Genomic DNA, 20034 nt, shown 5'->3' on the forward strand with positions numbered 1-20034 from the left:
TGATCCTTTCTCTACCAGAGCATATCCTGAAAAGTTAGGCCCTGCCATGAAGATGAGGTTTAGGAGCTGGATAACCTCCTTACACACCTCTCATAAGGCTGCTGTGGTCATTCTATAAGATGACATATATAACGTACTTTTCACATCACTGAATAAGCGACATCTTATTCAGTAGAGGTAGGGGCAGCTGCCATGCTCATTTTTGGGGAATCTCCCTCTTCCCAAACTTTAGCTACTGGAACTAACTGATGTTAGTCCAGGGACTGCTCTTGCACTTGGTGAGCATCAGGCCTGGTGCAGCTCTCTCCCTGCCCCCTTTGCACCAGTCACTGGTCATTTGTGACTCCTTGAGCTCCCTCAGAGGGCACTCCTTGTAGGAGGAGAGGCAGCAGAACATACACCACAAGAGGCACATGTTGCAGGTGATCCCACTCCGGAGAGACCAGGAGACTGACACTATGGCCTTGGGTGAGACGAGTCCTATTCCTAGCCCATGTTTCTCATTTGTAAAATAAGGGGGCAGATATTTACAGTCCCTTCCCAGTTGTAACATTTTCATCCTACTCAAGTGCTTGACTAAATGATTCTGTAGGGGACAAATCCAATGCAAAAGGTCACACTGGGATTGGGGCTTCTACATGACTTTCGGTAACCCATTCTTTCTCCTGCTCCTACAGGAAGCAGACATTTAGCTGGATTTAATGTGACCACTAATCTCTGCCTGAGCAAAGCTTCCCTTGAAAACTGAGAAGTATGGTTCTGAGTTCACACCCCACCACTGCCATGTGCACACTCAATGCATGTTTGAAAGCACACTTACACTGCAGCAGAGGTTCTTTGCCTTTGAGGTAGAGCTTAATAGCTTCTAACTGAGACAGATGACGGTGCTCTGGGTGTAGGTCAGTGTTGCAGTAGGACCTAAGAACATGACATGGCCCAAAATAAGAACAGGTAAGTATCTACAGTATCACTTTCCTTTGCCATTGAACCAGGAGAACTGGGCAAGGAAATACAGACAACTTGAAATTAGAGAATGCAACAAATACCACTGCTGATGGAGGATTGCTTAACTCTTACCATTCGTCTGCCAAGGACACATCAGGATGCTCTAAGTCATGTAGGCCTGGAGATCAAAGAGAAGGGGGTAATGAGTAAGTATCACCTGCGTGGGGCACTGATTCCCCTCATCCTCTCATGTGCTTCAAATGTTCTAGGGCAGGGCCATGGGATGGGTTAAGGGTAGACATCAACCCCAAAGATATCTGCCTGGGAAAAGGGAGTCTGAACCAAGCAAACAAGCTCTCTTTCCAGGTAGAACCCTCTCCTCATTTCCGCCTCACTCGGCCACCACTGCCAACTTCCCTGGCTGTGTCCCAGAAAAGCCTTAACTTCTTGAAGATAAATGATACACCAGTGAGTCCTGGGAGAGAAGTATAGCATGACAGTAGAAACACCGACATTGCAGCCCCATAGAGCCTGAGCTTGGAACGGGGCTAGGCCACTTAACTCCTGTGTGATGTCAGCATGTTACTTTACTTCTCTATGTCAGTCTGTGCAAAACAGAAATAATAACAGTCCCTAACTGATGGGTGGCTGTGAGGGTGAAATTATAGGTTGAATGATAGGAAATTGCCAATAGTCACCTGTTTTTGATCAGCAAAAATTGCTAGCTGTTATAGAGTCCTAAGTAAAAACGAGTCATCAATCTGGAAAGGTAGCTAGGAGAACTGGGGCTTGCAGGGAATTTGGGAGCTTTTATAGAATACTCTAGACCACCCTAACTCTGTGAAATCACTGTCTTTCCTTGTGTCTTCATGTGACTTCATTTTGATAGTTCATCAGCAGACATACACTGCCCAGTGAAGACCTCAGGGAACTCTGATGATGCTTCCAGCCTGTTTTAGGATGCCAGAGTGTTCCCAAATGACCAACAGATCTTACTGCACTCAGGATTCAGTTTCCTCCTCAAATACATGTGTATAAAATAAATAGCAAAATATTAGACCTATCATCACACACTCCTGCTTGATTTTATGGGAAGCAGGGAACAAATTAGATAGAATATCATCATATATGACCCAAGTGGCCATATCCTGGTTCCAACGCCTACTGGTTCAATGATCCTGGGAATGTCACTTCAACTATTTGAGTTATATCAGTTGGAAGATGCAGGAAATAATACCTAACTCAGAGACTCCATGAGAAGGTTAACTGGGACAGCGATTAGTCCCTAGGACAATTCATGTATCCTTGCGTCCATCCATCCTTTCTTCCCTTTCTCTTTCCCTCCCTCCCAACCTTTCTCTCTCTGTCCCTCCCAATCTTCCTTCCTTCTTCCTTTACTTCCTCCTCTTGCATTCTCTCTCCCTCCCTTCCTTCCATATGTTTCTGTGCATCAACTATGTGCCAGGTACTATTTTAGGCCCTGAGAATATAGCAGTGAACAAAACAAAAATCACTGCCTTCATGGTATTTACTTTCTAGTGGCAGAAAAGAGATACATAAATAAAATTAAAATACGTAGCATTTCAGTTAGGGGTGAGGGCTATGAAGGAAAGAGAGAATGGAACAAAGATAGGGAGCTCCAAAAGAGGGAAAGGGATGAGAGAACGTTTCAACTTTCACTACGGTAGCTAGGGAAGCTTTCACTGAGAAAGAGACTTTTGAGCAAAGACCTGAAGGAGGTGAGGTAGAGAGGCATGCAGATAACTGGGAGAGAGTGCTCATGCCAGAAGGAAGAACAAGTGGAAAGGCCCTGAGGTGGGATCTTATCTTCCTGGAATATCAGGTTATTGATGTCAGTTTTATCTATTTTTCTAGTTTCATCCACAAAGCCCTCTCTGGCTATATTTCATAGGACCTATAGATGAGACCCTGAAGGAAAGATCTTTTTTTTTTTTTGGAGGAAGATTAGTACTGAGCTAACATCTGCTGCCAATCCTGCTCTTTTTGCTGAGGAAGATTGGCCCTGAGCTAACATCCATGTCCATCTTCCTCTACTTTATACGTGGTACGCCTACTACAGCATGGCTTGCCAAGTGGTGCCATGTCTGCACCCAGGATCCGAACCGGCGAACCCCGGGCCGCCAAAGCAGAACGTGCACACGTAACTGCTGCGCCACCAGGTCGGCCCCGAAAGATCTCTGATTGCTTCCACTCTGAGTTCCTAGGGCACCAAGGAAATTTAATTGTTCTCTAATTCTCTCACCTCTGATTTTGGTCCTCTTGACAAAATCACATCTATCGATGATTGATAATGCTGACAATAATGACATAAGCTCTAATTTATTGAACAATTACTATGTACAATATATATAAAAGATACAAATCAAGTGATGAGGAGATTCAGAAGACAAACGATTTCAGCAGGCAGAACTACAGCCCATGTCTTCAACCTCAGTAGCAACTCCTTACATTTTGAGCAAAGTCTACCTGTTCACCATCTTTGTAATAACCAGCATTGGCAAAGCATGTTGAAAATGCCTACATTCTGTGGGGCAGCATTCCTTATAGAAGATCCTACACAATTATGGTTGCCATCCCCCAGAAATTCCTTCCTTCTCAAGAACAGAGCAGAACAATAATCATGATGAGCCTCTCTTCCAGTTAGCCTAAGGCGAAGCAGCTTTCTCAGGCACTGTTACTCAGCAAAGTTGGTAGGATTGTAAGCCCTCTTATTTACAGAGAACTAACAGAGAGGGGAAGACCTGGCCTCATTTGTATGGATAACCAGGCACTCTCCCCCTTGCTGAGGATTCAAATATTTTTTGCATAGTGGTTACAGTGAGCTCTGAAATTCTCTCTCTGTGACCTCTCAGCCTAACAGCTGTGGAACATACAGGGAGATGATAGTGAGTAAAGAAATGATCCAAAAGACAATGCAAAACAACTCTGTGTGTGTGTGTGTGTGTTGTGTGTGTGCGTGTGTGTGACAGAAAGAGAGAGAGCGAGAAAGAGAGAGAGAAAAGAGGGAGGGGCAGGCCCATGTATTGAGGATTGACTAAGGGAATGGACACATGAAAGGCAAAATAATCCATTAATAATCTCTCTTTCAATTGTTCTGACCATGAGTTATTCACTCAACTTGACCTCAGATGGCTTAGACATGAATTTTCTGGCTTCATGGGCAGTGATATCCACAGATCCACACATGGCTCATACAGCCTGAAAATTCTAGAAGTAAAAACAGTGATCTCTGAGAACATATCTTGTTGGGTATCTTGCCCAAGTCACAATGTTGCCTTTCTCTTGAGTGTCTCTGGGAAGAGAGATCACGTGGTTGATCAGCTCTGCAGGGGGCACACTCTGGGTCCTGCCTAGGTCATGATGACCCGCTTCACTCTCCTTCCTATTCCTTATGATCTAGCAATCACTTGGCAGGCAAAACCAACATCTGTGAAACAATGTATGGAGAGTCAGCAGTGCACCAGAAGGCCATCTTGGAACTTCCCATCTCAGGGACAACCAATCTCTTTGTTCATTCTCCACTACATCATTGGAGTGAGCCACAAGGTGGTCCAGCTTCTGGAAGCTCATCACATTCATTTGTAACCAGCTCTAACCAATTAAAACTGGACTTGTAACTGACCTTCCTGCTCTTAGCCACACTCCCTGGGGACATCCAGAAAGAGCACTGGTCTGGTCTGACTCCTCCTCTGTGGAGATGCTAAGTCTAACACCCAGATTGGGCAAGTGACTTACTCAAGGCCATTTGGGCAGTGGAGCCTTCAGAGGCCAGCCCTACTCTTCCTTGTGAGTTGGAAGCCAGCCCCACCCCTCCCTCTGAGCTGGTGATGCTGGGAAAGGTAACTTCTCTGAGTACTGGGTCGTTGGGAGATGAAAAGGACAGTATGAGTGTGACAGCAGTTTTAAAGTTTAAAGAGCTGTAACAACTGCTACCATTTATTGGGAGTTTAACAGTGCACAGATGCTTTATGAAGACAAGAGGATCTGGGAATCTCAAGGTGCTACTTACTCCTTCTGACCTATGTAAATCATTTAAATGATCACATTTCCCTTTGGACCCAGGCTGCCATGAAACACGAGTGAAATTTGTGGCTCAACTGTGTAGGAGACTAAGGCTTGCATATCTTTGTTTTCTTTTTTTTTTTCTGGGCTTGAGTTTTTACACTAATTTGTATTTTTTCTGGTACTGATTTTTATGGATGAGAAGAATATAGTTGGCGGATGATTCCTATGAGTTGCCTCAACAACTCTGTGGATTAAAGCAGAATATAAATAAATGAAATCATAAGGAAGGCCACCACTAGTTGAGGTTCCCATCATTCTGAAACTAGGCAAGTAAGGTGGCACCAAGTGGGAAGCAGTTGAGTCAAACACCCAGAGACCGGGCAGAGGGTTAGACAGATGAGCAAGTGCTTCACTTAACCCATTAGTTGGCTCCGGGCTTTCTTCCCACACTAAAGGATAAGACGGATCGAGGCAGCATCTTACCTTCTTCAATGGTTACATTCCCTCGGAAGAAATATTTCCCATGGCCTCTGGAGAGCGCCACACCTAAACTGTGCAGAGAAACAAAGCAGACCTTGAAATCCACAGCATCGACTGGAATAGACTTGTGGGCTAACTTTTTATTTTCCATTTTCACATTTCCATTTCACGTTCTGTAAACAATTTTTCCAACAGTTTACTTTCAGACCCCACTGATTATAGTTGGTGTTGGTTTTTCTTAGGTTCAATCAGCTGCTTCAAAGGAATTTCTGATTGGAAATGCCAGCAGCAATTGGCTGCTCTCGTGTGTTTTTAAAGAGGTGTAGCAAACTGCTCACCCATCTAGCAAGTTCTTCTCTTGGACGCCCTCCCAAGGCCCTGTGCCCTGCTCTTCACTACCACCTTATGCACCCCTGCCCTACATTCAGCCACTGATGGGTCTTTCCAGACCCTAGAGGTTGGGACTAGGGAAAATTAACCCCTTTTCAAGGGCAAACATGCAAACTTCCACTACTACTTGAGCATAGCCACATTATTGTGTTTCGAGCTTCTTTGCCCATTCCTCTCCTTAGTCTAATAGATTTTTCACACTCTCACTGGCTTGACTTAAGGTCCTTTCTGTTTTTGCCTAAAGTAAGAGAGTATGTTTTGAAAAGACAGTCTCTTTATTTGGCAAACCCACTTAGTGGTCATGTGTTCCCTCGATGGCTCTGGTTCCAAATGGAATCCACCCTTGATCCCTGGCAGTATATGACAACAAGGCCACAATTTATTTTTCAGACTAATCTATAGCCAGTAAATTCTTTCTCTCCTTAGCTCTGCGAGGCACCTGTTCAGAAACATGAAGCAGCCCCACTGAAATAACATGTTACGAAAGGTGTTGTAACACTTGGTTAATGGTAGCAGGAGATTATTGAATACCACATATGCATCTGAAAGCAGGCAATGAGGCAAAGCCATTTTTCAGGACTATTACAAAGAGAAATAACAGATTCCAAGGTAGACAAGCACAGAAGGACAGTTCAGAGAAATTTAAATGGAAGCACAACATGTGGGGATGGATATGCCACCTCCAAGTTGGAAGGATTTTTTTTTTGGTCATGGAAATAAAAGGTGAAATGGAACTCACTGGGTAGCAAGTTAGATGGTTAAGGACCCTGGTAACCCTCTGAACTCGCCTCTCCACCCTTAGTTGGAACCCCCCAAGCTTATTTGCTTGATAATGAGATGCAAAGCCATGACAAATTGAGTGAGTTCCCCTAGGTGAGCCTGAACCATCTTCCCCCTTCTGGAAAACAAAAACAAAAGCAGCCTGGGAAAAGCCCCTTCCTCACTCTTTCCAGCCTTTCGGCAGGGTGTTTGGGTATCTTCAGATGATGAGCTCTGAGAGCGTCAGCAGGTTTTGTACAAACACAACTGATGGGTCTGATGGAATGTCCATGTATTATGGTCAGCTCTACCTGAAAGGAGTACCCTTGATGTCTGTATAATAGTAGTCATTTGTCATCACCAAAACCCGTTTCTAGATTGAAAAAAAGTCATAGAGAAAAGAAAACATGGTTAGTCTGCTAGGTGAAGTTTTCAGAAATAAATAAAAATAAATGGACACACTATGATCAGGTTAACAGTACTACATGAATCTTGTTTGAGATAAGTAAAGACAAGAGAAAAATGATCTCAGCGAAAGATATTTATTCCAGATAGAGCTTTCAAAGCTAATTTTTCACAGTGGTTTGTTTTAAATTAAGCAGCAAGAATGTTTGAGAAAAATGTACCCCTTTGTCCACTGTCTTCTTCACCTCCATGGAAAACTTCCCAGTCTTTCGATTCACCATGGCATTTCTCAACTAAAACGATAAAAGGAAATTGGCATTAGTTCTTCTCTGGGTTACCATGTTGTCTGGATGGTTTGCATCCTCCAGCTTGGGAACACATTTGATGGCTTGTGCAAAGCAGAGGTATGACAGGGCTGAGCTGTTTTCCCACCGAATCTGAGGCACTTTTGCAGTGTCTGCATATTGCTTTCAGACCTCTAGAACAGACTTCTGAAGAATAAACATCCAACTGCTGTTGTACAAGAGGAGAGAGGCAAACAACAATAAATAAATGATTTTCAACTTCAATTTGGGGTGCTTGTATAAGCGTCAGGGCGACAATGACAGAAAAGCCTGTGCAATGTTGATGAATCCTGAGAGTCAGCGTACAAACCCTCAGCAACCCGCTAAAACACTCAAAAAGCAAGAATGTCTCCCGGGACAAGTTACATTTTCAAAAAGGGTATTGGTATGTCATGGAGAAATCATTTTTCAAAACATAATCAAGTTAAAGACGTTTTCCTACATAGGAGTTTAAAAAAAAAGGTCAACCATTTGGAAGAAGGGGATCAGCTTTTCATAGCATGAATCATCTTCAAATGCTCTCCGAGAAATCTGGGCCAACTAATGGTCTCGCTGACGCTGACGGGCAGTAACCGGGCAACCTCATATCTGATTTTTGGAGGTCCTGTCTAGGAATTGTGAGCCTTGCTCCCTTCCCCCACCCCTGGCTGACCTCTCCTAATTACCTGTGGCCCTTCCATGAGTTCAGGGAAGGACAGCAGACACAGTGATGAAAGATGTGCTGTCGTGGGCACCAATGGGAGATGACGGGAAGGCCATTTAATAGAATAGGAACAAATGCTGACATGCCACAGCCTGTCTGTCGGGAAAGGCTCTTTCCCAGGCCCATGACTTGGTTTTTTTTTTTTTTTTTTCTTATCCTTTCCCCTCTTTTCTCCTTTGAGGAGCTTGAACAAGATCTGGGTGATAGAAAACTGCAACGCTTGCAAGCAACCTAAATTTGATTCGAGGCTGTCTAGATTTGGGTTCACATTCCCATCTTCTGTGAGAGAGAGTAAAAGCATAACTTTTAGCTGGAGGCATGTATAAAATAAAACATATATTTTACTCTAGATATTTTTTAACAACATATAATGGGCATTTCTGGAAATATTTTCCCATTTTAACTTTTGTGGTTTTGGATGGGGAGGGCTGGTCCTAATTAAGTCTACTTTCTAACTTTTAAGAACGGCTCAATTTATCTTTAACATGGTTTTCATTTTTCCTCTTTCTGGTGCCTGCCTAAAGCCATTTGGGACCTTCCCCTCTCACATTCCCCAGGCAAGTCAGAGATTAGGTAAGCCCCTCCATGCCTCCGTGCCACCCCACCCCCAACTCCCAGTAGCACAGAACAATCAGCATGGGGCCTGGGAGGGTCCAAGGCCAGGGTCACTGATGCTTTCTGGAGGCAAATGCTTAGATGATTAGTCTACTCTTCCCCTTTCCTTCAATAAGAATGAAAATAGCTTAGACCTATTGAACACCTACTTGTGAGTCAGGAGAGCACGGTAGTTAAGAAGCGACTCTGGAGCCACAGCTTTATGATTGTGGATAAATCACTTACCCTCTCTGTGCCTCAATTTCCTTTTCTGCAAAAGGGAACTAATGACAGTACTCATCTCATGGAACTGTAGTAAGAATTAAATGAGCTAATACTTAGAAGAGTGCCTGGTGCACTCTAAGCATTCAGTCCATATAGCCGCCCTCCATCATCATCACCAGCATTATCATCTTCATTATCATCCTCCTCACTTCTCTTTAATGTCAGACTCCTTTCAATAGCTTAAGGAATCAGGATTCAAACTCGAGCTTGCTTGACACAGATGCCCAAGCTCTAAACCAATATTTTTCAAACTTTTTTGACTGTGAGCCACATGAGAAATACACCTGACGACGACCTCTGACAGCTCCTATTTTAACAGATTTCAGTGCTTTTAATGGCTGCTTGTGAACAATTAAATGGATTTTGTGATCTCCCTCCAACTCCCTGGGTTGAAAACTGCTGCTCTTAACCACCTCTGGGTTGGCACAGACTGAAAAAGAGGCAGCCCAAGGTCAAGAGAAGTGACCCAGGATATCAAGGTTCAAGTTTTACCAATGACACATACCACTGTCCTGTGACCTCTCTGTGGTTCAACTTCTTCGCTCCTTCCATCAAAAGTGTTTCTGAATGAGGACTCCCAGACCCCAGGGATCCTGTCACATGCTGTATAAACTGTCAATCAGATTCTTAGGGAGCTCAGATAGTACTGATAGATACTGTTTACTGAGCTCTTACTATATGTACCAGACACAGATTTTAAAACCCTCAAAATCATCCCATGAGGTAACATTACTATCCTTGTTTTACAGGAGGGGAAACTGAGGCACAAAGTTATGAAACTTACCTAAGGTCACATGGAGTCTCTGCCCCTAGAGCTCATGCTGTTAAGTCTCTTCCCAAATCAGAAGAGAAAACACTTGGACAAACTTAAAGCATTACTATAAAAATAATGTATTGTTATTTCTAGGTTTTTTGTTTAAATCAAAGAGGAAGTTTTAAACTTGACCATGCGACAGTCTGAGGTTTTAGCCCAGTGGGCTCTCCACAAGCTCTAGGTACTGTGCCTGGGACACACAGGAGGGTGGTCTTCTGTCCTCACTGCCAGAGGAGAGAAGGGGGTTTGGGGCTTTGTCAATAGATCGCTGGGTGAGAATACAGCCTGGTGAGGCTGGGGCAGTCTAGAAATGTCACTTTTCCATCTGAGGAGACTGAGGTTTGAGAAGGGGAGCAATTCGCCCCAAATCCTGTGGTAAGTCAGCTGGCAGAGGTGCTGAGAGCAGAGACGAGAGTGGTGGGGAGTAACAACGCTCTCAGTCCGACCCGGGTGGGGAGGGCGTGATTGTGCTGCTCCGAGCTGAATATTCCTTGAACCTGCCACTGCCTGGATTACAGCAATGAGCAACTGGAGAAATGGAAATGGCCTCCCAGAGGAAAATTTCCAGGCAAGTTTTGGTGTGTCCATACGTTAGAATACCATGTAGTCATTAAAAGCATCACATGTGCAGATATTCAACTTAACACAGTCAAAGAAAGGCAAATTAAAACCTCAGTGGGGCCAGTCGATGGCACAGCAGTTAAGTTTGCACGTTCCGCTTCTCAGCAGCCAGAGGTTCACCAGTTCAGATGCCCTGTACGGACATGGCACCGCTTGGCATGCCATGCTGTGGTAGGTGTCCCACATATAAAGTAGAGGAAGATGGGCACGGATGTTAGCTCAGGGCCAGTCTTCCTCAGCAAAAAGAGGAGGATTGGTGGCAGATGTTAGCTCAGGGCTAATCTTCCTCAAAAAAAAAAATCTCAGTGTATACCTTTACTTTTTCTTATGAGATGTCAAAAATCAGCAAATGGGATAATGCAGTGGATAGTAAAGCAGCTTTCACCACAGCATAGTTGGTATAGTCAAGGTTAAATCTCTTCAAGTGGAAAGTAGTCTTCTGGTGACGGTGATCCGGCTCCTTGCTTTCTGGGAGCCGTGCTCCTCCCCCCGGGCCCTACTTGATCCAGGCGCTTGCCCAGAGCCCTCAGTGAATCTGTCCCTCTCCTCTGTGCCCTGAAGCTGAGGCAGCTTTGCTACCCGTTCAAAGCACCCACTTTATCGACAACCATGTGATAGCTGGTGGTCATGCTTCCAGCTCCATGGTGAGCCTGCAGCTCTTCCTCCTGTGTTAGAGCTCACTAGGGGAGCGTTCCCCAGAGATTCATTGATCACCTAAAGTTTCGTGTATAATTATATAATGACAGCTCGTTCTCCTGATGATGGTTTTGCATCCGCATCAGAACGTGAACCTCGCCTGGAAGTGCAGGCAGTATGCCTTCCAGGCCCCTAATGGCAGGCAATCCTAGCTGAGGCAAGAGCTTAAAGGGGAAGGGAGAAGCAGTGGTTAAAAGGTCTGTCATTCCCAAGCAAGCATTCAACCAGAATCTGAAAACAGACTCAGACACAGAGCACCTAGATGACAAAGTCCTCTCTCTCTCGCTGCTTTGGTCTGGGCTTTCCGGTAGGCTGTGCTTAGTCTGGGGACCCAGGGCTCCAGCATGAGCTGTAGAGACACCGAAGCAGGTATAAGGAAGAACAAACTAAATGGCCAAAAGTCTCAGAAAGATGCCCCAGGAGAAGAGGTTGATAGGGTTTTGGAAAGAAAAGACTCAAAATTTTTACCAGTCTTTCCAGTAAGAGGAAACGTGAGTTGACGACAGGGCAGTGGAAAAGGGGCTCACACTGCAGCAGAAGGGGCTTCAGCTGGACTCGAGGCAGCATCGGATGGGCCAGTATTCGCAACAACACCCCATGGCAAGCATTTGTTTAGCAGCTGTGTGCAAGGCCTTCCCCATCTTTTCTGCACCCCTCAGGGGAAGATAACACACATAGGGTGGGGCACTGACAAAGTCTTCCGTGGCTCTTTCTATGGCAAATCAAAGTGGTTAAGAGCTCTGGGGCCAGACTGCCTGGGTTGGAATCTACACTGTGTGCCTGTGGACCATTACAGCAATTCTCTGCCTCAATTTCCTCACCTGTAAAATGAGAATAGAAATAACACCTACTTTGTAGGATTGTTGTGATGAATAAACAAGTTGGTTCATATATAGCACTTAGAACAGCGCTGGCATATAGGAGGGGTCAATATATGGTAGTTATTATTATTTATATTAGTTTTTTTCTGTTTATAGAAATGATCATGTTCAGGGTGGAGAGTTTGAGAATGACTAAAAGATAATAGGAATAACAGGAAAATCATCCTTAATTCCTTCAGCCATCTCTGAGAATTTATTACCAAAGGATAAACACCATTTTTAAAGATATTTTTTCATTCCCAGAGGTGATCAACACCAGTAATTCAGACGGGGCTATGCATGTCTCAGGGTCCCCTCCTATCTCACAGGTCCCCCAAAGTTCTGTCCTACTCATTGTATTGTTGAAGTGATGACTAAGTCACCCTGGAGCATGGGCCAGAAGTCCCACTCATCCTCCTCTAAGTGGTTTTAAATTTTTCTTTCTTTTTTAAATTTAAATTTTATACACTCTATTTTGCATGTGTTTTAATAGTATATATGACCTCACATCCTTTTTGGAAGTACACAGTGTCTATGTGATAAATGTGGTCATTAAATTCAACAAGAGCCTGGTTGTCTAGAGAAGCGGGATGCTCCTTCTAAGAAGTTCTCTGTGGCTGGGAAGACTCATGCTGCTTCTTTCTCAGTGGGCTCTGCTTGTATGGTTTTTCCCAGATCTTGACCTAAAGTCTGCCCTCTGCTACTTACATGCAAACCCCAATGGTGGACCTAGGGGCATGTGGGATCTTATGTAGACTTCACAAAGATGGAATTATGGATTCCAGAATTCTCCAATCACTGGAGTGCAAATTCCCAGGAGAGAAATGGTGGCTTGGGTTTTCCCAGTCAAACACATGGGTAGTGAAGGAATTCACGTTTCAAGGGTACCATCCTCCCAAGGAGACAAGAGACTCAAACCAAAGAGACAAGCAGAAACCAATTTGTGCAGAGTAAGAGCATTGAATTTGCTGGAGATATGGGAACTCTAAAGCTGGACACTCAGAACCCAGACCTGTGAGTCAGATGGTGAAGATCCTGCGCACAAGGCTGGGACTCTGACGCTCTGCAGCTCCGATGAGAAAGAAACATAGGGCAAGGAAACAAAAAGGGTTTTCCAAACCATTACTAGTAAAAGGACATATCAGCTCACTGAAAATTAACTGGGACACAGGTGATGACTAGAGTGAGCTGAGTAATAAATCTCTTCAAGTAACATGCAGAGGAGCAGTGTCAGCTTAGCTTTAGCTGGCAGAAGGCATGCTTCCTGGATGTGGGGACTCTGAAGTAGGAATGAGCATAAACTAGTTTGCCTTCCATGTTAATGAAAGTGGAAAAGATGAAGGGATAGAGAAGCACATGGACGACAAGGTTCAAGCCTTCTAGGAAAGAGGACAAAAAGGTGCAGTGAAGTCAAAGTAAAACAACTGATAAAGTGAAGAGAAAAGAAAACAATGGATTGCACCCTTCAAAGATTCATGAGACAATTTAGCAACTGTAAGTCTACGGGACATTCATCATGAGAAGGTCACCTGAAGAGTGACGATGATGAGAATAGTACTAAACAGAGCTACCACTCATAGAGTGCTGGCGGCTGTGTCCATACAACGATGTAGGCATTTTTATATCTTTCAATATATTAACATCTTTAATATCCACAACAGCTCTATGAGGTGGTAGGTACTATTACCATCATACTCATACTGGGAAAAAAAGAAAACCAAAATTGAGGTGCAGAGAGGATAAATGCTTGTCTGAGACCAACCGCCTGCCAACAGCAGTGGTAGGATTCGAACCCAAGCCCCTCACAACTGAGCTAACCTGCTTCATGGAATGAGCAGGTTAAGAAGGCAGCACGTAAACATTAGGTGCAGTACGATCAAAAGAACCTGACATGAATCCTGATGACAATGTTTAAAGAACAAAAAGCTATAAAACTCTACCAGGTCACTGACCTGACACGACGTTGAGCCACTGGCACCTGGGGAAAGAGTGTAGATGAGGAAGGAGCCTTTTATCAACCAGTAAAGCTATTTTGTCTGAAGTTGGGTTTAAAAAGACTTAGCACAGATGAAGAAGAAAACAGGTTAAATTTCTAAAACAGATATGACTTTTGCATTTTATAGGTAAGGAAGAAAATCAGAGATTGATGCTAGCTGAGACGTCCAAGGAGCAGAGGATGTGAAGACAGCAAAAGGAGCTGCGATGCTGGCCACACTTCCGGAAGGTACGAGAACCCAGCCAGGGGATTTCAAATGGTTCCCCTCAACACCCCTTTGGAAAGCTGGACAGAGTGATGGACGGAAACAATGCTGACTCAAGAATGAAACTTAAGAAAGAGCCCCGGACAAATCAGGGCGGGTGCGGGCAGAGAAACGTGGCTTTGGCACGGAGACACCATAGAGAAAGCAAGGCATAAGGATCCAGACAGGAACACCTGGGAAGTTACGATTTAATTAAGGACAGTCGGCCTGGATTCACACAAAGGCAGCCGTGTCTAACAAATCTGATTTATTGAGGAAGTAACAAGAAGACTGACGGGGTTAAGTCGAGGGCATAAGGAAAGCTTTTGATACAGTACCGAAGGCTGAATCTGTGTGGGAAAGCAGCATGTGTGCTGTTGCAGTGTGGCCAGTGAATGAGGAAAGGCTGGGACTGCAACCACCAGGAGGAAAGTAGACCTGCAAAGCTCTGGGCTGCTCTCTGAAAAGAGCTGTGCCCATGATGTCCTAACAGGTGAATTCTGGCCCTGACTTTGCAGCAGACGGAGCTGCCTGGCCAGACTCCCCTGAGATTGGCAGGTCCCATCAATTGAGGAGAAGTCTGGATTAATGTGCTCCAGAAGGGACCAGAGCCCAGCAGGGGATGGTTTTAGCAGACTGTGCAAAGCAGGCAGGGTGGCTGGCCTGTCTGCAACTCGTGCGACCAGCGGGAGAGTTATAAAACTGCAAACTCGGTAAAAGGGCCCATTGTCTCCACGTCTCTCTGGTGGCCAGGTGGGCCTCTTGGCCGGCTCCTGGGGCAGCCTCCCAGTACAGAAGTGGGTACAATGGAGCTCCTTCCTCACCAGGCTTGAAAATAAATCACTTACCACGTCATCTCGGTCTTCCCACTCCACCTCAGAGAGGTCAACGCTGCTATAGTTGGGTTTCCTTCGCTTTTTTCCTTCTTCGTACTAGCAGGGGGAAGAGAAACAGAAAGAAAAGATTTCCATGAGAACATCAGCCAGGGCAACTTTTCGCCTTTCAAGTCCTGTTTCGAGGAGGAGGGCTGTGGGTGGAGGGGTATCAGTGAGAAGCCCAGCAGGTGGCAGTCCCAGGGGTTTTAAAGGCAGGAAAGCAGAGGCCAGATGCCTATAAACATTTGCTCTGAGCTGGGGCAATACACAAGTCAACTTTTGCTTGATATGAATTTACCTAGCGGACTCCCTGCCTCTCAAGATGCCAGATGCAAAGCAAAGTTTTCCCCTCCTTGGATGGTATGTGTGTGAGATAGGGGAGGCCCTTCTCCACTCCAAAGCTTTTAAAACCCCCTTCATGACACAGGAAAGGGCATCTTAGACATACGTTTACCAAAAATCTAGTCATATTGCAGACACACAGAACCTTTTACTTGCTGTCGCACTGGCCACAGCGGTACTGAGCTATGCATGGCCACTTTACCCAGAGTAGATGTGGGTATTGGGAATCACTGCCAGATTTAATGGCCATTAGGGCATTTCTCTGGGAAAGCTGATGAGTGCATTAATAAGTGGGGAAGTGGTTTTTGTTTCTTCCCCCTAAATCACTGGTATTAGTCACCCTGCAAGCCTACCATTTTATCCACCAGACGTTCCTGCGTCTCAGGCCCCTTACTCTTGGTTGTAGGGGTGTTTATAATGTAGGAAAGTCTGCCCTCTACTGCAGACTAAGGATAAGCAACCCCCTCACAAGTTCAGAAGATATGGCTAATGGTATATTGGAAAAAAATATCTGTGTATGTAGAGTTGTTTTATTTTTTACTTTGGTCTCTAAATTGGTCATCTTTTGATTTAATTGGTAAGATTCTAAGTAAGATGCAGCGTCACTCTAAGTGTTTTAAGACCCCAAAACCACAGGTTACCATTTTGGACACTGCTTGGCTACTTTGGAGACAGGTGCTAGAGGAACACCAGGCATAAAGGAGAAAATCAGTGTTGATATACTGAACCAAGCAAGTCTGAAATGGCCCCCAGTGGAATCCACGGGAGAGAGCCCAGCCAGCGGGTCCTGTGGGGCCAAACAGGGCCAGGTGGTTTTCCTCCCCGTCAGCTGCATTTCAGGAATCTTGAGGCATTTCTGGAGAGCGCCTACCCCACCACCCAGGAAGGCCGCCTCTCCTCCAAGGGACAGTGGACTCTGACCACCCTGGTCAACCGTGTTTCCACTCCCTCCTCTCAGGTTTCCAATTAACAGACATTCACGGTCAGTTTTACGACATCAGATCCACTCCAGATGAAGAGGAAGGGAAGTGGTTCCCTCAGAAGCCGCTGTAAACGATAGCAGATTCGCAGTTGGATACTGTTATGGAAAGTTCCGTGTGTACAGGGAAGCTCTGGCCCTCACAAGAGCCAGGCTGGGGGTGCTGAGCCGGAGGAACAGGAACGAGGTCAGCAGGGTTGTCACCCTCAACTCTCACTGTGAGGAGGGCGTGATGGGGGAGAGGGCATACAATGCTAAGACTCAAGACTGTCCCCCTGAGGAGCTGGAGTCAGACGTTCTTGGACTTCGGTTCCCTACGCTAATGGCCCCCAAGTCCCATTTTAGTAAGAACCATCACTGAGAGCCACTAGGCCCCCAGAAGTTCAAGCAGCCCAGCTTCTGACCATTAAAGGCAGAACTTTCACAACTTCCTGGGTAGCCTAGGTCTAACGTGTTTTTTTGGGGAAAGTTCTTCCTTTGGTCACTTCAGAATGCTCCTTTATTCACATATTCAACATACATTTATTGAACATCTAGTAAGGACAAGGTACTAAGGATATAAATAAAGTCAATTAAACAGCACTTCATTCTTTCCCAAGGGCTTGCTTGCAGTTTATCACCGTCAATTCTGCCTCTCTTAGGTCAATTTATTGCCCATCCCGCATATGGGAAAATAGGTTCTAACAAGTTAAATAAGACCGTAGTGCCAGTATGGGGGAGGTCACCCCACCTACCACGAGCCCCAGACCAAACTTTCATGTAAGCCTCGTGTTATTTCAACCACTGCTAATGAAATTTAAAAAGACCCCCAAGGTCCAGAGCCCCAAATGTTGCTTCATCCTCAGAAAATGTGTCCACTTGTCCTTGTTAGAAGAGGAGAGCACAGTGGTCCTGCCACTTACTGGGCATGTGACTCTGAGCGAGGTACCCAGCTGCTCCAAGCTTCCTTTTTTTCATTTTCAAAATGGAAAAAACAACAGTACCTCCATAGCAGAAGTAGGTTGAGAGGATTAAATAGATAATATATATAAAATGGCAAACACATTCCCAGCCATGGAATAAACCTTTAATATGTAGCTAGCATGATTCCTGAGAGCCGTGACCTTCTTGGCAAAGACACAGGCTCACTGTATACAGTTGGCTACTATCCCATTTCCATGAAATGAAGGAGATCCATTCAATAATTTTGGCTGGTCACCATTCTGCAAACCATAGGTAGGCAGGAGATGTTTGTTAAAGATGACGGTGTCAGACAGTCATATTCATATGCCTCCTCCTGATGTGTATCTTACACACCAAAAGTTGTATACTAAATACCAAGGTGGGACTTACGACTCTTCTGGCAGAAAAATGTACGCTTATGCTAAAGAGCCCAAGTCCTTCTAGACAGTATCTGGCAAAAGTGGAATCTACAGCGAACCCTTGACTTCTAACCATTCCTAGATGCCTTTCTTCATTTTTTTTTTATAACCACTCAAGAAGTTCCATACATTGCACTAATAGTATTCAAAAAACTTGGAGAGATTAGAGAGAGAGGGGAAGAAAGACTTGCCAGCATACTGGTCCATACGCCACCATATTCCAGCAAGTCTCTGTAATTTAATTTCATTGAAAGAAACAGATGGAGCTGGGGATAGTCCCCATGGAAATCCATTTTAGGAATGCCTGCCCACAAGGTCTGCTTAACCAGGTATGTGAAATAGGTCTGAAACACTTTCCATTTGGGTCTTTATTAATGAGTGAGCTCCTTTAGGACATAAACAGTGATGTCGCAGAGTGATCGTTTTGAGTGAGAAAAGGAAAAGTCGGTGGGCTGTAATGTAGTAGAGCAGGTCGGGAGCCATGAGTAAATTCCAGCGTAATAACCCTAAATCCACCTTTATCTTTTTTCCCATTAAGAAAGCATATTAGAAGCCTGAAAAATAGACCTCCATTGGAAGACACCAGTGCTGTGAACTGCCGCCATCCATCCCCCATATTTTGCAGAGTAATCACCTTGGTTTTCCTATAGGAACCCCTTGGATCCCACCTGGAGTAAATATAGTTCTAGCGAAGGCAAGACCATCCTGGTTCAGAGGTAGGCAAGTGATCTGAGCGTGTGAGGGAGAGCCACATCTCTCGAGGACACAGAGACTGGTTCAGGGCTGGGGACATAACTCATGCCAACCCAAATGAGACTCAATTTGTGATGTTTTCCTGGATCTATCCAGAAAAAGGAGCTCTCCATCTATTAGTATCACTAAGGTGGTAGGATGTGCACTTGAGCTCCTCACAGCTTACTTGGAGAAAGCCCTCCTTTGAATGAAGCCAGTACAGAGAAAGCAAAGACACGAAGAGAGCCTTGAAAACATCATGTGCATGCCTGGATCAAGCTGTGCCTGAAAACCTTTATACCCTACCAACACATTCTCTCCCTATTACCCCCTTACCCTTTTTTCAGATATTTTTAAAAGCCGGCTTGGGTTTCAAGCATAAGTAGTCAGAGTTCCGACTTGGATAAATTGAGTGTCTTTATTTTTTTTTTTTCTTTTTAAATGAACCACTTTTAAAATACATTTTAAGTGGAGTGTTCACAAACTTTGATACTTTAATGATTATTTAGGAACATGTGATTTGCAGAATACCTCACTTCTAATCAGGACAGACACTATATTTGAGAGTGGCTGCTCCCCTGTACCTGCTTTCCCCCTGAGAAGACATATGTGTGGCCACAGCATAAGACAGTGACGGAAAAAGAACCAAACTCTCGGATCTCTGACTCCCAGGCCAGATCTCCCCTCTGCCCGGTGGGATTTGGCCTGGGCTGAATCCCAGGTCCACCGGCCCCACTCCTTCTTTGCCTGCGTGAGGATCTCGTTCCTGGGGCTGAGGCATCGGATATGGCATTTGTTAGTGTATCTATAAACTGTAACTTCCTTTGAAAATGTGATTAACGAATTGCAAACGGTTTCCAAAGGTTTATAAACAGATACTTTCAGAGCCACGGGTAGGTTTGTAGTTTTTGGTGCCTGTTTTATGAAAAAAATATGTGGGGGAGAATTTAATAAGGAAAGATATTCTGTGCTATGAAATACTTTGAGGTGGAGTTTCAAATAAAGGCCAGATGTGGTGAACACACAAACCAGCCTGTGGCCTAGGAGGATGGGACAAGGAGGGCACCCATCTGAGGAGCCAGAATCTCCCCGGCGTGTTTAACCGTCTAGGTGTGAGTGCCCTTCTGCATTCCTGCAGACTGACTTCAGAAGCACAGTGCGATGAGCTAAGGTGATGGCCCCATTCGTGTTGGTTTGAAAAAAACAAAAAAAGCCTTTGCTTTTTCTGTGTTCATTTGGGAAGGGCCAGAGGAAATCAACTACACACATCCATGCAGCCTCAGTGAAACAAATATCGTGTATGCTAATAATTGATAAACTGTACGTGCTGCTCCATGCTGCCAACAGGAAGGAAGGAGACGGGGGAGGAGGACCAGAGTTGAAGAGGAAGAAACCTTGCCCAAAGCTAATGCCATCTGGAGAAGGGGTGTGGCCAAGTGCTGGGAGCCAGCCATTGTCTGTGCAGATGTTTCTCTGCCGAGGCAGCCACGGTCCTCAGCTGGTGAACACCTTTGCCACCTCCTCTGAGGCCCTGAGTCTCCTCTTGTCTCAGACGCTGCAGTTGCCGTTTCAGGAGAAGGAAA

The 20034-nt window shown here is 44.9% G+C and overlaps 1 protein-coding gene across 1 annotated transcript in view; it reads right to left on the reverse strand.

The window, feature by feature from the left end:
* The window catches only part of CACNA2D3 (calcium voltage-gated channel auxiliary subunit alpha2delta 3), an 824272-nt gene that overhangs the window by 157270 nt on the left and 646968 nt on the right, over positions 1-20034 (reverse strand). The window contains exons 18-23 of the mRNA XM_044754812.2: positions 15011-15094; positions 7227-7298; positions 6912-6973; positions 5455-5522; positions 1078-1123; positions 821-918 (exon numbers count right to left, since the gene is read on the reverse strand). Of these exons, the coding sequence (XP_044610747.1) occupies positions 821-918; positions 1078-1123; positions 5455-5522; positions 6912-6973; positions 7227-7298; positions 15011-15094 (430 nt within the window). The remainder of the gene's footprint in view (positions 1-820; positions 919-1077; positions 1124-5454; positions 5523-6911; positions 6974-7226; positions 7299-15010; positions 15095-20034) is intronic.

This window comes from Equus asinus, chromosome 21, assembly GCF_041296235.1.
Source record: "Equus asinus isolate D_3611 breed Donkey chromosome 21, EquAss-T2T_v2, whole genome shotgun sequence".
In the NCBI taxonomy this organism is placed as follows: domain Eukaryota; kingdom Metazoa; phylum Chordata; class Mammalia; order Perissodactyla; family Equidae; genus Equus; species Equus asinus.